Consider the following 22,391-nt stretch of genomic DNA (forward strand, 5'->3'; position numbering starts at 1 on the left):
GTACGGGGTTGGAATATAAGTATAAAATGCTTATTGCAGTTATACTCAAGCTTTGCGATTGCAATGGATGGAGGACACAGTTTGATAAAATTTGTTTTTTTAAATTTACAGTATTCTATAGTATTACACATCTACCATAGCCATAATGTTCTACCATTTTACCTAAACAATAGAGAAAAATAAATTATCAATTCGCAAAATATCACAAATTATTCATGAAATAAAAAAACATATACATAACTGTAAACAATCCTACTTTGACAGTTCTCATTGCGAATCACAGTTTTTTGTTGCTGCTTAGTTCAAATTAGCTGTTTTCATAAATGCAAAAAAAAAAAAATATAGTGCTGCACCCTGTTGGTAAATCTTATAACTTTTTAATGCTTTTCCATATCATAGAACCAACTTTTTTAGTTGAAACAGCTGACTAAATTCTTTAATTCCCTTTAAATATGAATACTCATAAGGTTAACATGGGGAATTACAGAGCCACTGGGGCGGAGCCCGAAAGGATTTTTGAGATAAGAATATGCCTATATGTTAATCGGGAATGTAAGCTATCATCATGCCAAATTTCAGCCCAATCCGTCCAGTGGTTTATGCGTGATTGAACTTCAAACAAACAAACAAACAAACAAACACACAAACTTTCACATTTATAATATTAGTTAGATTAGATAATATTACAAATCTTCATACATTTAAAGGTGGAATAAAATATTTTCAGTTATTTTGACAATGTATCCGTCCCGTTTGACAATTAAAAATAAAAATAAAATAATAAAAAAAGTTTCAATTATACGATTTTCTTTTTCCTATATATATTTTTATGAATGTATTTTTTTACACTTTTATTCACTTATTTCTACAGTATATAATTTTTGTTTTGTTATCTAGTTAGTAATGTTTTACTGTATCATATTTAAGTAATGAAAAAAATACAATGTATTTATCTGTAAATAATTAATAGGAAATAAAATATTATTTAATAAAAAAAAAAATTGCTGAGTCAGTAGTCGGCTAATTGGTTTAATAAACTCTTCGACGTTCTTTCTTTCTTTATGGACTTTCTACAAATGAATTGATGTATAATTTATGAGTAAATCTCACATTTAAAATATTTTTTTATATCTAAATGTGATATAATTTAGTTTAATGGCGAGTCGCTGGCTCAGTCGGTATTTAGTATTGAGAAGAATACTTTAAACACGTTTTTCTTGATAAAAAATTATTTTTTTACGTTTTATTTCGAATCTTAAAATAATACTTGGTTTTATCTTCCAGTATGTCACAGACTGTAAATGTAAAAAGTGAAAAATTAGGTATCTAAGTATTCATTAACTTGAATTCTGCTTTATTTTTTCCAAACTATTTGGCAAGTGTTGTTTGTAAGTTACAACCTATAGGTTCTAAAAAAAAGATGTTTTGAAATCGAGCACGATGGAAAATAGTGTTTCATCAAGAGTTTGGCATTTGAGCTGTCAAATCAATCATAATTCAATGTTGTAATTAACTATAATTTACCATATGTAGCAGAACGCCGCTGGTCCACATCATTCCAACTCATCATGCGAGTTGTGACCACGATATTCTTTACTGTAAGTACTATTCCATTAATTTATTTAATATTCCGATAGTTTGGTATTCATACTAAGTAAAAGTATTAGTATCCATCTCTTTACGTGATAATTCTGAATAGGTAATTTATTTATTCATTTCGACGGTAATCGCCATTTTACAAAATAATACATGAGTGTTATTATTTCAATTGATCAAGTAAAATAAAGAAAGAGAATAGACAACTTCAGTTGCAAAACCAAGTTATAGTTTTGCATGACGTTTTCAAGAGTTCATTATATGCGATCAGCAATAAATAAATATATTATGATATTATTATGTATTTACATGTTATGTATGTTAAGACCAGCAAATTTTTATGCTTTCTTGTTTATGATCATTATGAGTATTCTTAAAATGTTTTCTGTGGTTTTAGGTTCTACTGGGCTTAAAAACAATTGAGGCAGAACATTTGGATCTTAAGGTATATAACAGACTATGCTAAATGTTTTCTCACCTTTTTTAACAGTTACGCACTTACTAAGTTATTTACATACCTACAGTATAGCAAAGATGATTGACTTCGTGACCCCACGACCTTTTGAATGTGTCAGAAGTTTTCTCCTGAAATATTTTTACCTTTAATTATTTAAACGGGATACTAATATCATAGACTAAACTTACTCATAGATTTTCCATCCATATGGATCAGGAGATGCCAGTTTTTGAGTTAATTTTATGGCATTTCAGTTATACAAAAATAAATAATAGATTTTCCTTTAGTTTTATAACCAAACAGTAAATTAAAAAAAATCCATCATCAAATAATCCATAAAATAACAGAAGGAAAATGTTGTCAAGACTAGCGCTAAAATCTACAATATTATTCAACATAAAATTAAGCTTTAAATGTTACAATAGGATGAAAAGTCTTGTTTAGTTTAATATGCTTACTTACTTTCCGTGTCCGGAAATGAGACTACGCTTTTCCAAAAATTAGCTACCGATTATCATATCAATAATTTTGTTATTGTTTATTTGTTATAGTTTATTTGTTATTGTTATTAACATATCAAACAAATACGGTTTAATATGCTAAGAGTGGACTACCGTCAAGTGAAAAATAAAAGGAAACATTGTCGCATACAAGAATATTACAACAGAAACGGTTTGGATGGTTAAAAAAGTACATCACTGGTCTCAATTTCTATACTAATAGCCTTAACATATAGTTTGGATTTTTCGTACGGTTTCAACAGGGTTTCATTATACTGTCTGGAAAGCAGCCATTTTTAGTCCTCTAAATAGTCAGCAAAACCAGTTTCAACTTTAAATAAGGGGAAAACATATGGTATTTTTTTTCGGTTTGCTAAACTCAACATTTTATCAGTGCATTTTGAAAACACTACTAACTAATCAAACACACGATATTTAAAGTTATGTTTGTAAACAACAGATATGTAAATATTGATGAAGCTTTGTATAACCTCAAATTATGTGGTCTAATTTTGTAACGATTAGAAGGTTGTTTTCAGAGAATGATGAATACAGTTGTTCATCACACGGAGTTAAAGTGTCTTTTTGGTACTTTTGGTATTTACAACGGCTCGTAAAACACGACTGCGTACCAAAAACAGCCACTTTCGCTCCTAGTGACGAAAACTACTATTACTTTTGCAAGTGACATTATTTTTTATGTTTTTAATCCATACCATTTCTGTTCTCATATTCTTTGTCGTATATATGATGAGTAGCAAAAAAAGGTTGTCACACCGTTCTCCGGAATCGACATCATCAGCTGAGATTAAAAGATACATTTAAAGTCTGTTGAAGAAAGTAAGTTTAACTGATTTAAGAGGAGACTAGGACTGGAGTCTAAACCTTCGCTGTATCATCGCGATGTTGTCCCCTGGCGCTGCGAGTGGGAAATGATTCTCCCTCCACCTCCCTTCTAGACCGCGTAAAAAACGCGGTGTTTTACATACATAACCTATACGGCAGTTTTTCAATAAGGACGAAATGAGAGTTACCAATTAACAATTTATTAAATTAATTTAAGAATTTTTAAATTTTTTTTAAAATTTTATAATCATAAAATTAAACTGTCATAAACTAACCTAACCAACTTGCTGATTAAAAAAAATATATAAAATAAAAATCTAATAAAGGTTTACTTATCGAAAGAATTTTTCTTGGTGTAAGTAAAGGAGACCTCTTGTAGATAAAGAAGTACCATAAGGAATTGTCCAATTGTGTTTGATAATTACAAACAATGGTAACATTATCTAAAACTAGCTGTACCCGCGGGCTTTGCCCCGTTTAACTTCATAAGTATTCGCATGGCTCAATCACGTCCTGATTGAAGTTCGTTCGCTACGCACACTCACCTTTTGGTTGCAAATTAGCTGTTGTCATAAATTTAAAAAAGTCATTCCTTTTTTTGTTTATAATACTTTAATGAAGGTATTTAACATTGGAGAATTTAAACATTGTTAAGTGCACAGGTGTGCTGCGATTAGGTATATACGACTTACCGTCTTGAAACAATCCAATTTTGTACTCAGTGTACAGCTGTTTGGGCTTAATCAAGGCCTTTCTTCTAGAGGTCAATTGATAATAAATATGTGAACATTCTGGTTCTTGTCAACTTTTGACAATACATTTTACACAACACAAAAGATGAAACATAAACTTTGGTATGCCTACTTGTATGTCGCGTCATAACCTCACTTTTGACATTATGCTCAACTGACAGACAACAGACGACATAGTGCAGTAGAAAATAGTGTTGTAGTAGGAACTAATTGCAACATCAATTATTTCAGTTATAAATGGTATAAAAAACATACTAAAAATATACATTTGTACTGTTATGCAAAATACGGTTTTTTAGGCCGCCATTTAAAAAAAGTGTTAAATTTTAAATTATTGTTAAACAATCTGGTTTGGTATCAAATTATAGAAATTTTCATGCTTGAAAAGAATATAATAGTTTAATTTAAAATATACTGTTCACAGTGATGCACTATGGATGAAAAAAGGTACGTTTAAAAACGTGCCATTTAAAAGATTTTATTTATAATTAATTTTATACTTTTAAAATTAGTTTTTTTCATTTTTGACCTTTAAAACATAAAATTTTTCAATTTCTTTCTAGACCTTTTTAAAGAACTTAAAAAACAAATAGTTTTAGTATATCAAAGTGTTTTTGTACGGTTATTGGTAACGGAGAAAATAAAAAAAATTATAATTTTAAATCCCCATGTTATTTTTATGGAGAATATTGTAAAATGTTGTAGTTTGCTTCTTTATGGAAATATTTTGATATCACTTTGCAGATTTATTATTTTATACTAAACAACAACCTGTATAGATTATTTGAATGTAATCAAACATATTTAAGATAGGTTTTGACGTTATTTAACTAAGACGACCTGGATGACGTATTCCTGATAGAGCTCTAAATAAGGTGACATATTCGCCGAAATAAGCGTCATTCCCCCTTATATGTGCAAGAATCCCTAGATGAAATTACGTTATGTTAACATATTAAGGCTACACAAAAATTAAATTATTTCATCATTCAACTAATATGTACAAAGTATTTGGCAATAAATACATTTGTTTGTTTGTCAGCCAGATGCGTTGTCTAAAGAGCAGCAAGAAGAATTTTCGACGGAATTGGCCTTTATAGACAAGGATGGTGATGGAAAAATTACAGATGCTGAGCTGAAACATCTTTTAAAGAATCTTGAAATAGAAGTCAACGACGATAATGTTAAAGAAATGATTAAGGAGGCTGACACTGACGGTAAGTTTAGAGTGATCGAAGAAAGAAATGCAAGGACGTTACCTTTAAATACATAGTAAAACTGACAAAACTCTCACACTCATAGCCGATTAAATTGATACACCAAATTGTGCCACTTTTAAAATCCTTTATTTTTATTAATAATATCATTGAAGCGTTAGTGCGTATGTAATATGACGTGCACAATGCTCGATGAGAGTTTTACCTGACAAATACGTCTAGTAATAATTTCTAATGATATAGAAGATTGGAGTGTGATATACAAGAAACCTCCTCAAAATCTACGACTACAAGAAAGTTTAATTTTAAAGATGTGTTCTGGGTCTGTATATTATTGTTTATAGAATGTACCTATGAGAAACATTTACATGCAATACCATACACGAAAAGAGACATTAATTAAAAATATTTTGGTGACAAAGAGTAAGTAAAAAATCACGATATGTCGGCGATCACAATGTTACTTCAATGCTATGGGCCGCTCCGGTACCCCCACTCGTGGTGGGGGGAGCGGCGTGGCGGCAGCGAACCGTTTTCGTTTACCAGCCGAGCGCGATCCAGTAAGGTTATAGGCCTATACATCGATGGTATTTAAAAAATAGTTTACTCCAAGGATGCAAAAAAGAGAGCTCGAGTGTTTTCACCGGACAGTGTAATGAATAAGAAATTACTTTTGTCATATTTTTGTTACAGTCTAAAGGAACTCTAAGAAAACAACGAGCTTTAGTTTTTAAATTGTATACACGTGAAAATATTGTTTTATTTATTTATAAGAAATTTTGTTTGACTATTATGCAGTTTGTTACAACTGTTCAAAGTAAAGAAATTTGAGTTTTAGTTTGAGTTTGAATGACGTCAACGACAACATGGCGAACAAGGAAGGCGACATGACGTATACAGATCTAAATCTCCTCTCACACTATCCAATTTTACTAGTCCCATTGTTAATCTGCTATTTATTTATAACGTAAATATAAATAGACTTTATTTATTATTGTGTTCCTATATTCTTTTAAAACTTACGACTATTTCCCAGCCTTCATTACATTTCTTTTTACATATTTCTACAATCTTAAAGGTTTCATTAATATATTCCAACACGTGGCCATATCTTATAGGTGATTCACATCAACCGACGTAAAAGCAATTCTTCCAAACAGTCCCTGTAAATTTTTATGAAAAGTAGTCATTTTCTCAATATTTAGTTGACTAAAGTGCAGTGTTTTCTTGTGTCCATGAGTGGAATACTTCCCTATAAATTGAAGATAGCAGCAAATTGACCGAAACGGCGTTTGCAAATCAAAGAGTGCTTTAGTATTTTACCGAGCAACCAAAATCAAATTGAAATACATTCATAGTACTTTTGAACACAGGGAACGGGCACCTCAGCGTATCTGAATTAATGAACCGGTTCTATGGAAGTATTTGGAAAGAAATCCAAGAAGATGTGCACGAGGTATTTCCATTTGCCGATAAAGACAGAGACAACAAGATTACTTTGGATGAATTTAAAAAATTTATGAAGAACATAACACCAGGTATAAGCGATGAAAAAGTCAAAGAAATGCTCCAACAGGCAGACAGTAGCAATGACGGGACGATAAGCCGAGATGGTGAGAGCTTTCAATAAACTTCAGTTTATAAGATCTTATCTCTAAGAAAATTGTTAAGCGTCCAAATACATTTTCAGTAGTTAGTTTTATGAAATAAGTAGCCATTAAAACCTATTTTTCGTATCCACATTTTCATTATGGACATAACTCGAGTAGTGGACCAACAAGAAATCATCACAGTACACCTTCTCTTAACACAACAGGTGGCAGCATCTATAGGTTCTATTTTGGCAATTATTTGCACATATCAAATTCTCTAGATTATATGTAACATTGATATCTCCTATTTGAATGAAAATTCAGCCGTATGCATCAATGCTTGGTTTTGCAATATTTCCCTAAAAATATATTGTTGCTAAGTATTCTTAAATACTGTGGGAGAAGACACATCGCTTAATTTTTGCTTGGATAGAGGAGAGCGTGTCTCGTATGGATAGTTCTGACTATGTAAGTAAATGTTTCCCAAGCGGCTTTTGACATCATTCATTGTGTTTCAGAATTCTGTCATATCCTCCTACGCTATTTTCAACCACCGCCTGCTGAGGACTTACACCAATCGGGACATTCGTTTAAAAAGTTTTTTAGGTGGGCAAGAGGCATTTTCTCTTCACTGGCGCAATAGCTCTAAAGCTAAAAAACTTTATTGTCCAACTTAAAAATTGTTCATGGAAAAAAAACTATTGATAAACGTGTTATACTACTTGTGATTTCCACTCTGATTTCCCTGGTTATGTTCATACATTTTTGTTCAGGTAGGAAAACAAGAATAAAATACGGGAAAACCAATAATTTGAGTTAGTAATTTTGTTACAGCCTTTCTAATACTTTTTCTAATTTAAAGACTTGGTAAAGCAGCTCTTTTTTACAGAGAATAACATAATAATAAGTTATGATATAATAATAATAAGAGAATAACGTAACAAAGGGTAAGTGGTTGATTCCCCTGTTAGGAAATGTATACACTAGTGTGTGTCTAAAAACAAGAAGAGTCTATTGGTTGTTGCCTTGGGTTTGCTATTTGATATAAAATTAAAATGATGTAAAATATGTATCAAAAGAACAATTTTACAATTTGACAGTATATAAACTATAGTTCGGCCGCTTAGAAAACGACCTGCGCGCTAATGCTAAACCAATGCTGGAGGAGGTCGATTTCTAAGCGGCCGAACTATAGTTGTTCTGCCAGTGCCTCGGCACGGGAAGAGAATGCAGAGAAGATATGGTGATTCTTCACCACCTCGTCCAATGCAAACTGATGGATGATCCCATTTGGATATTTTTAATGCAATAAAAAAAATATTTGGCCGATAACTAAAAATAATCATAGTTTTGCTAGTGTCCAGCAACACTCATTATCGCAGAGTTGCAAAAAGATAGTATGTAATGAAATCACATTTGATTAAGCAGGCGGCAAAAAGCTGTTTACCGGACTAAATGCATGTAAACTAGTACATTACGTTACTAGTCCGGAATATAGGTGTTTACCGGAAGTGTATGTAGGCTAAATCGTGAACATCTCCGCGTTTATGGAGACATCATCGTCATCACATTAGTTCACGGTACCATCAAAAACATCTCCCGTTATACCGAAGACATCTAATGTGATCGTGGACGTCATCGTCGTCAATTGAAAGTTCAAATGGAAAAAATTTTCTTAATTGTGAAACATAATGTTCTCATAATAAACTAAATACATTTAAACGTGGCTTAGAATAAATGCAATGCCATCTCGCCAAACCCAAAGATCATAAAATAAAAACAACAGAAAGCTATATCATAAATACAAAGCTGAGGATGTAAAGCATGTGGCCGACAAACCATCCTAAGTGGGGGCCTCGTTATATTTAAAGAGGTTGGTTTCCTTTTTGCCACCTTGCCTTGTTTTGAGTCTTGTGAGTAATTGTAACGTTGTTAGTTTTGTAATGCTAAGTAACATCATGAACTCAAAATCCGTAATAACCAATCCAATGACACAATACTACAACACGTTGAATTTGTAAATTATCTTTTCCTACAGTCATCCGACAAAGTTGGCTTCCTTGTACTGTTTATAGTACAGAAAGCTGCTAATTGCTGCATATTTATACTTTGCCGTACGGTTTATACTTTGTCGTACGGTTTATACTTTGCCGCACATCAGGATTCCAACGAAACAACACAAAAAAGCGTGGTTCTATTATGCACGTAATCCGTGTACGCTTGGAAATAGTTTGGCAACACTTTGGCAAGATAATAATACTATGAGCAGCTGATTGACTATTATAACTACGATGTAACCTGTAATTTCGTGTTTATCGTTTCGGTATTTCTGAACTTTCTGGACTTTTCTTTTAAACGTTTTTAAAACATTCCTACGATCTTAATAAACATGAAAATACCTTTAAATCAATTTTTTAGGCGCGGAAACCACTTAAAATTACAAAAACATACGGAACTATATTCTCAAAACGCGGAGCACATTTCTTGCCGAGGAAAAATAGCGGAGTGATACGGACGGCGGGTACTACTTTCTCTAGGGCACCATTTGTGTTGCCAGCTGAACCTAAAAACGTGTTGTATAGTGTTTGAAAGACTAATTATTTATATGCTTTATAGTGACTGTAGGAAAAATATAATGTGTAACACGAGTGAAAAAGGCCTTTGCTGCACTCGAGAACATTCCGCACTCACCTGCGGCTCGTGCGTAAACATTGCTCTCGTGTGCAGCAAAGTGCCACTTTCACCACTAGTTACACAAATAACTATTTCTATTTAGAACGCCACCTGATTTATAGTAGCCATCTGACTTTATGAAAAGTAAGCTCTTATATAACTCAATATTAACAAACTGTAAATTAAAGAACAATCAAGAGATTAAAGACTTCATTGTGATTTCTCAGCTATCAACATTGTTTGATTATTCTAAACATTGGGTTGTTGGATAGGAAATCTAATTTTTGGGGATAATAAATTGTACTTGGCATATTTTTATTAAATTGAAGATTTTTAGTAATTTTAATATATAAAAATTTAAATGTTCGTTATTTTGAAAAAAAAAAACAGTTTTAAATAAATAAATAAATAAAAATGCCTTTATTTACGAGCGAGTTTCATGATACATGTTTTTCAAACTAACTCAAGTCACTAAATCTAAACTATCCTAATATATTTACATAAGTATATACAAGAAATGTCAAACAGAATGATTTAAAACATAAATTTTACACTTGTTTTTTTCATTGCGGCCCTGAATGAGTTATAAGATTTCGAACCCTTAATCACTTGAGGGAGGCCATTGTACAACTGCGGGCCGAAATATGAAAAAGACCTTCTTCCAGCCTCAAGCCTAACTTTAGGAAGCACCAAATTGCTTTCCAGCAGAAAATACGTCACTAGTGATATTATATTCCTTGAGTTTATAACAACACGAGGAACAATACTTGGTTATCTTACTTCTTCAATGTATATGGTTCCGCTAGCTACAAACCATAGGCATAATTATGTAGTGTTATACTCGTATGTGTAGCATGAGATAGGAAAGTTTATGTACTTTCACTATCTAATATCTTGTGATTCAAAAAGGCCTTGATACGTTTAAGATATAATACAAATTATAATATTAGTGTACGATAATGGTTAGCTAAGTACATATCAAAGCAATAAAATATTGCTACGAGATTGAATATAATTAAGCGTATTGCAATTGACTTGCCTAACCCAATTATCACGGATGCACATAGCAGTTTCATGCTATGTTGTCAGTATAGGCAGGTTAATAGTGACTGTTTAATTTTCATTTGCATTATGATCATTATAATAATCGTGAATCTAATGTGCGTCTAAACATTAGTAAATTCAATTTAGAAAATGTCTTCATAAAGATTTAAACAAAAGGATAAAAGACATTGAGAAATTTTAATATCATATAAAGTAACTTACTAATGATGGACAAACTAATTCCAGGCATGCAATTGATTGTCTGTGTGGTCGAATGGTTATAGTCCTCACCTTCAAATCGGAAGTTCGCTAGTTCGATTCCATGCAAGATCGTTTCCAGACCCAGATGCTATTTTTCATTGGGCTACGAATTAATGATGCTATCTAACAAAAAGGTCGACGTTAGGTAGTAACAGGACCAGGGTTTGGACCGTTCCCTTTCAAAACGTAAAAAATGCCACTGGCGTAGAAACACACAAAACAAATAAAATAAATGCAGTTATTAATTGTCAATTGACAATTTGTTTACATTGAAATACCAACTACATCACTTCATAGGTTTTGAAAACGTGGATATTGAATAGTATAAATAAATTGAATAGTATAGTAGTTTTCGCAAGGAAAAAAACTATCCTGAGTACATGTTATTTCTTTATAATATACAACAATTTATTCACTTCTTTATCAAAACAAAAACGTGTAAGACTGTTAAAATATATTCTTAGCAATGGACAGAACATTAAAATAAAACATACAACCGCTGGAATAGTCGGAATAGTTCAATTACAGATTAAGCTGTAAAGAAGCACTATTCAAACTAAAGCAAATTCACAGCGGGAAATTTGCAAAAATATTTGTAACGTTGATATGTTATGTATATTTTCAAAATTATTTCAAAATCGTTAAAAATATCCCACATGTGCACATAAACATAGGATCAAAGATTATAAAGAAACATTTCGTGTTATACATAAAATTAACTCACACAAATAATGAAAAACTACTATTTATTGTTATGATCAATACATTTAATAAATTACGTCTTCATCTTTTATAAGTTATTACAACATTGAAATAGTAAAAACACGATTTCAAATTTTAATAACGATTGGGGATTTCTTCTTCGCAGAAATACCGCTGCTTCTCACCGCAGTAGCCGTCGTTCCACTGATACGGTTTGCCGCCGGGCCAAAGAGGTCGGTTGCTCTCTTCTGGAATGGCTTCCACACAGACCTCCTCAATTCCTCCCATAATGTTAGGCTCTCCAGGCAACCAATCAGGCAGCTCCAGCTCAGTTCCATCCATCCACTTAAACTTTCTGTCTTCAGATGTTAAACCAATCCACAGTTCCGCGTTGCGAGAGCCTGGAACAAATTGTAGGGATAGACCATGATTGTAGTATAACGTTTATCATGGAACTAAATAGGTACGGAGGTAAAGTTTTATGATTGCATTTTGGATCAAAACTCGTTTTTTGGCTAGACTGTGAAAGAAGAGTCCACAATCAGTGCCTATTTTGTTCTATTCACTTAAATTAAATATACATTTTCATTTACCTAGTCTATCTTTCTACCTGAAATTGTTTATAATTATTGATAGATCTATGTTTACCGATCATCGTGATGTTTATAGTGTACTCGTATACAGATCGCTTACTGTGATCAATGAATAAAACTAGGTTCCCGTGCTAGTAAAAACTTGACGAATATTACTGAATATTCAATACCTGAAAGATTGCCGAGAGAATATGTTAAAAGGGGCGGGTAGTAAAAACATCAAATTTATGATACCACATTTAAAGTATTGTTTTATATTTCGCTACAAAGCTAAATAAGTTATTAGTCATATGTATTCTCTGTATACACTAACTTGGCGTCTGGACCCTTGACTACCTGCGACCGGGCCGGGACCGTCCCTTGCTCGCTCACTTCTTGAGCAGCTGTTTTCTTAATTAGTCACCTAGTCGCACCCCCACTGCACTTATTACTTTTTTTTGCGGGGCGGAATTTTACATTTTTATCTGTACGAGCAAAAAGTCCATGAATAAATAAGTAAAATGATACCAAACTTGACCATATTCTTATTATGTTTGTTGAACCTACAGGCACAGACAATGGAATAAACATTAAAGTATTATATTGTCTGTGCTACAGGCTCTATATGTACAGTAGCTACTGAGGAATAGAAAATTTATTAGGGATAGAAATAAAACTGCAGAAATAAAACAATATCGTTATGTATGAATTATTATTAATTGAATCAGACGTGCACCGCGAATCTGCAAACACAAAAAAGGAATAGTGATTTATATATTTAAATTTCCTAATATTGTTAGGGGAATAAAGTTTAACAAGTAAAAACATGTAAAACGTGTTGAGGTTATGTAGTTTGTCACAACCTAATTCATATGTTTCATTGAGTAGATCTAACCAATCACATTTAAGATTATTGTAAACGTGAAACACTTTTAAACCGTACGTTTCCCTCCGTAAGTTAGTATACGTAATGTTATGTGTTAAATGGTAAAAAAAATAATCGTAAATGCGAGCGAAAGTAGCATTTGGCTTGAAGTGTCAAAATTGCGTCATTTTCTACGGGTCAAATGAAACTTAAAATTAATCATTCAATCATTATGTTTCTAAGGATATGTCAATTGTCGATTAAAAATTACAGAATCAAGTGCATGTGTTGAGTAAATGTTTTTAAGCTAATTAAATGTCTGTATAAAGTGTAGGCCTACGATGGGCCTACCGTAGTTTTTCGGCAGATTATACATATTTCATCAATAGCATTTCAATACCCAATACGCGATTAATCTAATGGTGATATCCCACGTCAGAATCGTCGTGGCTCGTCAGAGGTCTTAGGACGTGAATCACTCATTTCCCGGAAGACATGGGGGTTGGTTTAAAGATATAACAATATCAACGGTATTCATAATATGAATAATTTAAAATAATTTAAACTTAAGGTTAACTTAACGGAATATGGTCAAGTTTAGTACCGCTTTTCTTAAAATTTCATGAACTTTTTGATTGTGCAGGAAAAAAATTAAAATTCCGTCCCGCACAAAAAAGTTCATAATTGCAGTGAAGGTGCTACTAGGTGACTAATTATAGAAACAGCTGCTCAACAGTGGACGAGCAAGGGACGGCCCCGGTCCGTCCGCAGGTAGTCAAGGGTTCAGACGCCAAGTTAGTGTATACAGAGAATAACTGCTAGACTAGGTTTTACAATCAACACTACTAATAAAAAAAAAAAAAAAAAAATAGCATTTTTATCTCACCCAAACTTATTGTATATCTTGTAACGGCTTCTTCAAACTTTTTCTGCTGTTCTTGATTGTATACAACAGCTAGTTTGTGTCCCTTAGCTTGGCAGTTGTCACTTGCTTCTTGCCATGTGACCTAGAAATAAATAAACAATTAAAACCATCTTCCTTGTAGAAACAAAATCATCCTTTTATTACGTTCATAATATTGTTGCTTGACAAATAATATAATTAATATTTCGAATGCTAAAGTGAAAAACAAGTTTTTATTTCAATACCAATGTTAAAGTGTTGGTAAATAGTTAACGCTTAGTACTGTATTTACTCCATAGTTTTGTTGATGACCAAATTCAGAGACCCTACTAACTCTTTTCCGTGGATGATATTGTTGTAAATAAATCTGGAAAGCACTTTTAGTCCAGGAAAACTACAGTTAATATATCTTTATCCGTGGAAAAATGGCAAAAGTGTGTTTTATACTTATACGTTACTGCTTTATAACATATCCAAAATCAGACAAATTCCGACCACGGAAAACCACCAATAAATCATTTTAAAAATGGTGGACATTGTGTTAAAGACCGCAACTCAAAATCTAACTTAGCATATAAGTTTAAGATTCATTTATTTTGTTTCCTTTTTTTTTGTATATTAGCTATTTTGTTATTTTATTGATATGTAGGATAAATAATCATGGAAGTTGACGATGACATTGTTGATGTGTGTGTGATATGTAATCAGAAATTATATATTGTAGGATACACTGTAAATCTTTCACAAAAGGGGGCAAATAGCATAAATGAAGCAAGCCGATTCCGCAAAAGCAATGTATTTGCAACTTCTGGTGAAAGTGTTCATGTATTGGTGTCGAAAAACATTTACGGATAAAAAGAATATTGGCATTTTAAAACCAAAGGGTAGCTTTGAAGAAGTAAAAAGGAAAATTGTGCGCTTGATTGATGGCCCGGTTTCAATTACTACTCGCTGTTTGTTTTGTGGAAATTTGGTGGCCTTCTTATCCAATCATAAGCCAAAGACTGAACATGTGAGAGTAACAACCACACAGTTTGTTGGAGCCATAAAAAAATGCTGTGAACAACGCTCTGATGAGTGGTCATTTAATGTACGCAGCAGGTTGGCATACTGCTCAGAAAACCTTGTGTCTGCCGGTTGTGTCTATCATCAATTATGCAGTACCAATTTTAGTAGTTGGAGAAATATTCCAAAAGAATACTGCACTAACAAGAACTCTTCAGAAAAAGGGCGGCTAGCTAATGAAGAACAGTATCAGGTATTTCTTCGTACTTATGAATCTTTTGACGAAAAATTATGAAGAGCAGATGGTTTTGGGGACCATCTTCTTCAATTTCTAAAATGGGAAAATATCTTCAGGGTGGAAAGAGCCGTGCTCATGATCGTAAGTACATGAAGATAAAGCTTTTGGAATTCTATGGAGAAAACATTATAATATCTAGTAGTGTAGGGAAATCAGACATAGTAACGTTACATGATACAACTAATGGTATTCTTCGATGTTACCATAAAAATACATCACATTCTCGTGATATTGAGTTGCAGAAAATTCAGTTAATAGAAGCTGCTGCAAAAATAATAAAAAGTGACGTCAAAACAAAACCCTTACCAATCAATACAAAATGAGTCGATGAGTACCCATAAACTAACAGTTGAAAATGCATTGAATTTCATTCCTAATAGATCAAAATTGCTGTTATCTAAATTGTTTGTTGGAAAATAAAATTGGTTCTGTGTGTCAGTCCATCATGCAATCTATCCACCCTAGAGCATTACTATGTCATTTACAAATTGGTCTGTCTGTTCAGCTTCATCATAATTATAGATCAAGGTGACTTATTGACGTTCTACACAATCTTGGATTTTGTTCATCATACGCTGAAGTATCTAAATTTGAAAAAAAAAACACAGCGGTTTCAGGTGCTTGCACTTCTTTTAATGTTGCTGAAGACACAACCCTTTTGCTAGCAGCAGGCAATGTGGATCATAATATTTGTATTTTGGACGGTAAGAATAGGCTTCCGTTCATGGTATGGGTATGATTGCGGCAATTACTCCAAAACACGATCTACCCTACTGTGAAAGGGGATAATGTTGGTGATATTGTCATCAAAAAGTTGACATTTTGGAATACAAACCTTCCAAAACCATGTTGGGAAACATATTATTCTGTAAACTTCTAAAATTACCAAATAATCCGCTTAATAAACTCTGTCCATTGTGGCAGATCTCAAGAAGAAAAACCAGGTCTAAGTTGGTCTGGAGCTATGCAGATAATGCATTTAAAATCCCAGGGAAATCTTCCATTTTATTTCTTCCTAAAATTGATATGGCAGCGGGAGACATGAGTTGTATCTTTTCTACACTAACATACCTTAACAAATTAGCATACAACTATAGTTTTTTTTTTTTTAGTGTAGTTACTTTTGATCAGCCCTTGTTTTGGAAAGCTTCTCAAATCATGAACACTGAAAACAAACTTAAAGACATCTATATATTAATACGCAATAAGTTTTCTTTTCACAGTCATAACTCGATAACGGCTTGACGGATTTTAACGTTTGAGGTGCCAAATTAAAGGTATTTTCACGTAGATGTGCAAATACGTCTCAACATATTAAGAAAGGGCATCACTTAAGTACAGTTAAGAGCTAAAGTTTGGGAACGGTGGCGCTATCTGTTGACATTAGATAAAACTCAATTCCCTTTGTTTACAACTATATACAGATATGGGAGTAGTTTGAAATATTTTTTAAAGTAAACCACAGACGCAAAGCCGGAATTTATATCATATAATATATTAAAACGTGACAGGGTTTTTTTTATTTCACGATTCTGAATCAACCACTCGACGGATTTTCATGATTTTTGTGTTGAAAGAAAGATAAGTTTGAGAACTAGGGAATGTCGAAGATAATTTTAGTTTAGGGCCCCAGTTTTTTAGAAATAAAGTTTTAATTTTTGAAAAGTCTAGAAGCCGACGCTAACATTCTAAACTAGCTTTTGGTATAATTTGCTTAACATAACAGCTGTAAACATTCAGCGTTTGTGACACAAATTCAGAATTTGGATAAAAATTATAAGACATACTTAGGGTTGACTTATTTATACTAGGTATGTGTAATGCTAATCATTGATACGTTCAATTCTTCGGTAAGAGGATGACAGATTAATTAAATATACATAGTAAAATACTAGGATGTTAAAATTATTTTTTTAAGTAATCTTTGTAACCTTCGGTTTGTTTTAGTGAAATATAATTTGTTTTAACTAACAGCTGGTTAAATATAAAAATACTCAATAGAACTATGAAGTTATTTTATTTACTCTGATTTGTCATTGATTATAGGAAATAAGTAAGATTAGTAGTGATAATTAGACCACCGAGATAAGTATAATACCATTGATGTATACGAGTCAAGGCTCTGTACACGAGTCTTAAAAATACCCCCGCCACAGCAAACCTGCAGACTAAGCGAATTTCCATTTGCCTGATTAGATTTAGACTAAAATGTCTCCTTAAAAATATCACATTAATTCCCTATTTAAATAGCATTAGTTTAACGAGTAATTAGGTTTGCTGCAACAGGGAGGGTAAAAAGTCGTTTTTTTTTTAAATATTAATAGTTTCGTATGAAATGAATGCCTTTTCCAAATTTGATCAAAATATGCTCATAAACAAGCAACCTACAACAGTTTACAATTTTATCCATAAGAATAACATGGGAATTTTAAATTTACAATTTTTTTAATTTTCTCCGTAGCCATTAGGCGCATAATAACACTTCAACATACCAAATTATTTGTTTTTTTAAGCTCTACAAAATGGTTTGAAAAGAAGTTGCTAAATGTTATGTTTTTAGGGTCAAATATGGGAAAAACAAATTTTTACCCTATAAAACCCTCTATAACCCCTGTTCCCATAGTTCGATCATGCTGGTTCGCGAACTCGTTCGAATAAACGTAGGTTTACATGTTTGTACCAAATTTCATCAAAATCGGATGACTTTTGCTCGAGTTATTGCGCTAACGGACACATATATAAATATATATATAATATATATATATATATATATATATATATATATATATATATATTAATATATAAATATATATATATATTCATTTGAACGGATGGTGTTTTTGGCCTCTAGGGCCCTCAAAACGAAAAAGTAAATCGGTCTCGGGTCCAGGTCTTTTATGAGTACTACGGTAATAGCTTATTCCCTATATGGGAAATTCGCTAAGAGGATATGCAAATTATTTTACTGCTCAGCGTTTTGAGGAAAGATTAGGAAAATGACTATTTTTACATGTTTTAATTCAACTTGGTAGCTTTTTGTTAACAATTAATATATCACTGCTTAAACTTTGTTTGAATTAGGCCCGGAAATATAGATGTCATAAAAAAGAAGATCAAGAATCATCAGGAATCACGATTTTAAATTGCCACCACAACCTCAGACGGGTTTTATCTAAAGATATACAGATGGATGACATAGATTGAACACAACGTCATCATTGACCTAGGATACTGCAATCAGACTAACCATCCTTTTATGAAATATACAAAGATGTTTGGCGTGTGTTCAGTTGTGGTTACGTTTGGAGGCGCTGATGTAGGCAAAATATCACTTTTATTTCAACTAAATATCTTATAGTTTAAATAAATGAATATGTGAATTTATACATAATTTGCCTCTAGGATTGATTTATTGACATAAAATGAGGTTACTAACCTGTCGTCAATCAGTCCTCTATTGTCGTGGATGACTATAGTTTCGGGGTTAAAATCACATTTTCAAATCTTCTCTTCAGTCGTCATATGTGAAACATATTCTCTTGCACAAGCTGTCGTAAAAATTACTTCACACATAGTCATAAACACATACGAAAACATTTATAATTACAAATCATGTACACGCGCGTGAGGCCGGCCAAGGACAAAACCATACTGCGGGGTTTGATAAAAGTGTAGGTTAGCCGATGCCTACTTGATGGTGTTGACCTTGGGGGAGGGGAATCAGCTGTTTATCTCCTCTATTGTTCTGTAGTTTTGTCACTCTGTCAAATAAAATGTTTGATCCAAAATTAAACTTCTCGTTCAAACTATCATTTGGGGAATTTTTGATTGCTTTGTAAATTTCAAAGGTTTCGAGAACGTTCATTTTGTTACCTTTATTACATTTGTGTAATATCTCTAAATTATCTATGCAACTGTTGACATTGTGATTTTCGTTCATTAGGTGTTCTGCAAACTTCGATTTTTGTGTTTGCAATTTAGGCTTGGGAAGGTGTTCTACATACCTTTTTCGAAATGAACGACCTGATTGACCTATATATACTTTGGGACAATCGTTGCATGATAATCTGTACACGCCAGGTGTTTCAATGCTGTTACTATTATCAGGAGGGGATGTGTTCAATCGTTGTTCTAGTTAATTGGTAGTTTTACATGCCAGAATGATGTTTTGTTTTTCATTTCATTTTTTAAGGTGGAATGTAGATTATTGCCAAATTCAATGGATACGAATTTAGAATTAGTTTCATCTGGAGACTTTTTGTTCTTCTGTTTATTAATTATCTTATCTATAATGCTGCTTGAGTAACCATTATTTACTGCTATGTATTTTAGAATTGTGTACTCAATGTTGTAATCTTCTTGGGTCATTGGCACCTTTAAGAGTCTATTCACAAAGCTATTATATGCGGCCATTTTATAAAATTGCGGATGATTTGAAATCAATCAGCTGTAAGCTATTTTTAAGACTGTGGTTGTTGTTCAATTTTATGTTGCTCCGAAGTATCCTGTCTAGTGTTTTTGATATTTTGTATGATGGTGCAGTGGTAAAATTTACTAAAGGTCTCATTGGAGCAACATAGAACATAAAATTGAACAACAACCACAGTCTTAAAAATAGCCTAGAGTTGATTGATTTCACTAAAAATATGAAGATAGAAAATAGACACACCCTAGCCTCACTAGACATAGTAAACCTGTACACAAATATCCCAGTTCAGAGAACTCTTGAAATTACAAAAAACAACCTGCTAACTTACTCTGAACTTGAAGCCGATGCCATAAATGAGTTAATTAGTTTGCTTAAAATAGTTTTGGAACAAAATTACTTTTCCTTCAACGGAAAATTCTATCTACAGGGAGAAGGGTTAGCTATGGGCTCTCCACTGTCTAGTATTATTTCCGAAATTTACCTCAACAGTTTTGAAAATGAACATATTTTCTCCAAAAATAACAAATTTGCTAGTAAAATTAAATTCTATAAAAGGTATGTTGACGACACTATTGTTATATTCAATAGAAATGTGAGACTGTTAAACTTGTTCAATAATTATTTGAACAGTATAGGCCTACATAATAATCTACAATTCACCTTGGAGACTGAACAGAAACACTATCAACTTCCTTGATCTATCATTAATCAAAAACAACAATAAACTTATATACAGAATTTACAGGAAACCCACAACCACCGACCATACTATTCATGCCACTTCAAATCATCCGCAATCTCATAAAATTGCCGCATATAATAGCTTTGCGAATAGACTCTTAAAGGTGCCAATGACCCAAGAAGATTACAACATTGAGTACACAATTCTAAAATACATAGCAGTAAATAACGGTTACTCAAGCAGCAATATAGATAAGATAATTAATAAACAGAAGAACAAAAAGTCTCCAGATTAACCTAATTCTAAATTCGCATCCATTGAATTTGGCAATAACAAACAACACTACATTTCACCTTGAAAAATGAATTAAAAAAACAAAACATCATTCTGGCATGTAAGACTACCAATAAACTAGAACAACAATTGAACACATCCCCTCCTGATAATAGTAACAGCCTTGAAACATCCGGTGTGTACAGATTATCATGCAACGATTGTCCCAAAGTATATATAGGTCAATCAGGTCGTTCATTTCGAAAAAGGTATGTAGAACACCTTCCCAAGCCTAAATTGCAAACACAAAAATCGAAGTTTGCAGAACACCTAATGAACGAAAATCACAATGTCAACAGTTGCATAGATAATTTAGAGATATTACACAAATGTAATAAAGGTAACAAAATGAACGTTCTCGAAACCTTTGAAATTTACAAAGCAATCAAAAATTCCCCAAATGATAGTTTGAACGAGAAGTTTAATTTTGGATCAAACATTTTATTTGACAGAGTGACAAAACTACAGAACAATAGAGGAGATAAACAGCTGATTCCCCTCCCCCAAGGTCAACACCATCAAGTAGGCATCGGCTAACCTACACTTTTATCAAACCCCGCAGTATGGTTTTGTCCTTGGCCGGCCTCACGCGCGTGTACATGATTTGTAATTATAAATGTTTTCGTATGTGTTTATGACTATGTGTGAAGTAATTTTTACGACAGCTTGTGAGTAGAGGAATTTAGCGGCTCCGGCGGGAGTGAGTGGCTTGAGCGGCAGTGAGCGGCTGACGTCACACGACGCCGCCCCCGCCCCCGACACCGCCCCACCCCCACCCCGACGCCACCCCCGACGCCGCCCCCCCTCCCCCGTCGCTAACCCCTACCACCCTCGGGCAGGTTCAAGGTCATCCTTTGTTGTCTGGAACCACCCTACGCATCGTGGGAGGTCTCCAAGCCAACCCTCCCTACACCATCACTCACTGTCAGCCGCAGCTGCTCCCCAACACCTGCGCTCCAAGCGGCCCCCCGCTCCTCCCTTGTATTCTTTGTTCTCAACATAGCGCACACTTATTTACCACCAATAGGATGTTAGCTTATTTTGACCAATCAGAGACCAGTTTTTTTCTCCGCATAGCAACAAGTCGCTCGTCTCACGCTCCCCCGTCAATCTCTATCCACTATCCAGTCTGCTCCCAGCTACCACAGTGATTAGACGTATTCGTGACTCTATTAAATTGAGTAATTTATCCATCACGAGTTCGCGATTTGTGTCATCATTGGATCATCACAATAATAATTGTAAGTATTTTATTATTAAATAACAATTTTTCTTTTCATTATAAGTGTGAACCATTATTAGAAGTGAACTAAGATTATTAAATATCACATTTCAAACTACGTTTAATAGTATTGATAAATGTAAGCATTTTATTATTACATTTATAAAAATAATCATTTTAGTTTTGTGAAGTAGTAGTGGGAAACAATAGTAATTCATACAACTAATTATCAAAGATAGTATTTAAAGTGGTTACTATATTTAAATTTCATGAATTAGTACTGTAGTGGGGAAATGGGACATTCCCACCCGTCACATTAAATATTTAAAATATGTTATTGAAAGTGATTGTACATTTACATTTTGTACATTAGTAGTGTGGAAACAAACATTTTATCACGTATTATAATTATCACAGATAGTACTCAAAGTGATTACTACA

General features: G+C 33.0%; 2 protein-coding genes across 2 annotated transcripts; one reads left to right on the top strand and one right to left on the bottom strand.

Annotated features, from left to right (window-relative positions):
• Positions 1–1,537: 1,537 nt before the first annotated feature.
• Positions 1,538–7,752, top strand: LOC129004209 (calmodulin-like). The gene is made up of 5 exons (XM_054432691.1): positions 1,538–1,598; positions 1,994–2,041; positions 5,194–5,368; positions 6,742–6,981; positions 7,479–7,752. Exons 1-5 carry the CDS (start codon positions 1,569–1,571, stop codon positions 7,601–7,603), a joined length of 618 nt encoding a protein of 205 aa, XP_054288666.1. The 5' UTR covers positions 1,538–1,568; the 3' UTR covers positions 7,604–7,752.
• A 4,023-nt stretch (positions 7,753–11,775) lies between these two features.
• Positions 11,776–21,729, bottom strand: LOC129003343 (C-type mannose receptor 2-like). Its single transcript, XM_054431636.1, has 3 exons — positions 21,631–21,729; positions 13,964–14,084; positions 11,776–12,041 (listed from the first exon to the last, which is right to left on the bottom strand). Exons 1-3 carry the CDS (start codon positions 21,727–21,729, stop codon positions 11,776–11,778), a joined length of 486 nt encoding a protein of 161 aa, XP_054287611.1.
• Between the last annotated feature and the right edge of the window lie 662 nt (positions 21,730–22,391).

This window comes from Macrosteles quadrilineatus, unplaced genomic scaffold (assembly GCF_028750875.1).
Source record: "Macrosteles quadrilineatus isolate MER2022 unplaced genomic scaffold, UCM_ALF_1.0 Scaffold_9__3_contigs__length_116548681, whole genome shotgun sequence".
NCBI lineage: Eukaryota > Metazoa > Arthropoda > Insecta > Hemiptera > Cicadellidae > Macrosteles > Macrosteles quadrilineatus.

Bases quoted from the DNA above. Each gene is read 5' to 3' on its own strand.
- LOC129003343 (XM_054431636.1), bottom strand. From the start codon at position 21,729: ATGTTGAGAACAAAGAATACAAGGGAGGAGCGGGGGGCCGCTTGGAGC. The intron at 14,085-21,630 runs GTTGGCTTGGAG...ATTTATTTCTAG, and splicing joins TGAGTGATGGTGTAGGGAGG to GTCACATGGCAAGAAGCAAG. The intron at 12,042-13,963 runs GTGAGATAAAAA...AATTTGTTCCAG, and splicing joins AAGATATACAATAAGTTTGG to GCTCTCGCAACGCGGAACTG.
- LOC129004209 (XM_054432691.1), top strand. From the start codon at position 1,569: ATGCGAGTTGTGACCACGATATTCTTTACT. The intron at 1,599-1,993 runs GTAAGTACTATT...CTGTGGTTTTAG, and splicing joins TGACCACGATATTCTTTACT to GTTCTACTGGGCTTAAAAAC. The intron at 6,982-7,478 runs GTGAGAGCTTTC...ATTGTGTTTCAG, and splicing joins CGGGACGATAAGCCGAGATG to AATTCTGTCATATCCTCCTA.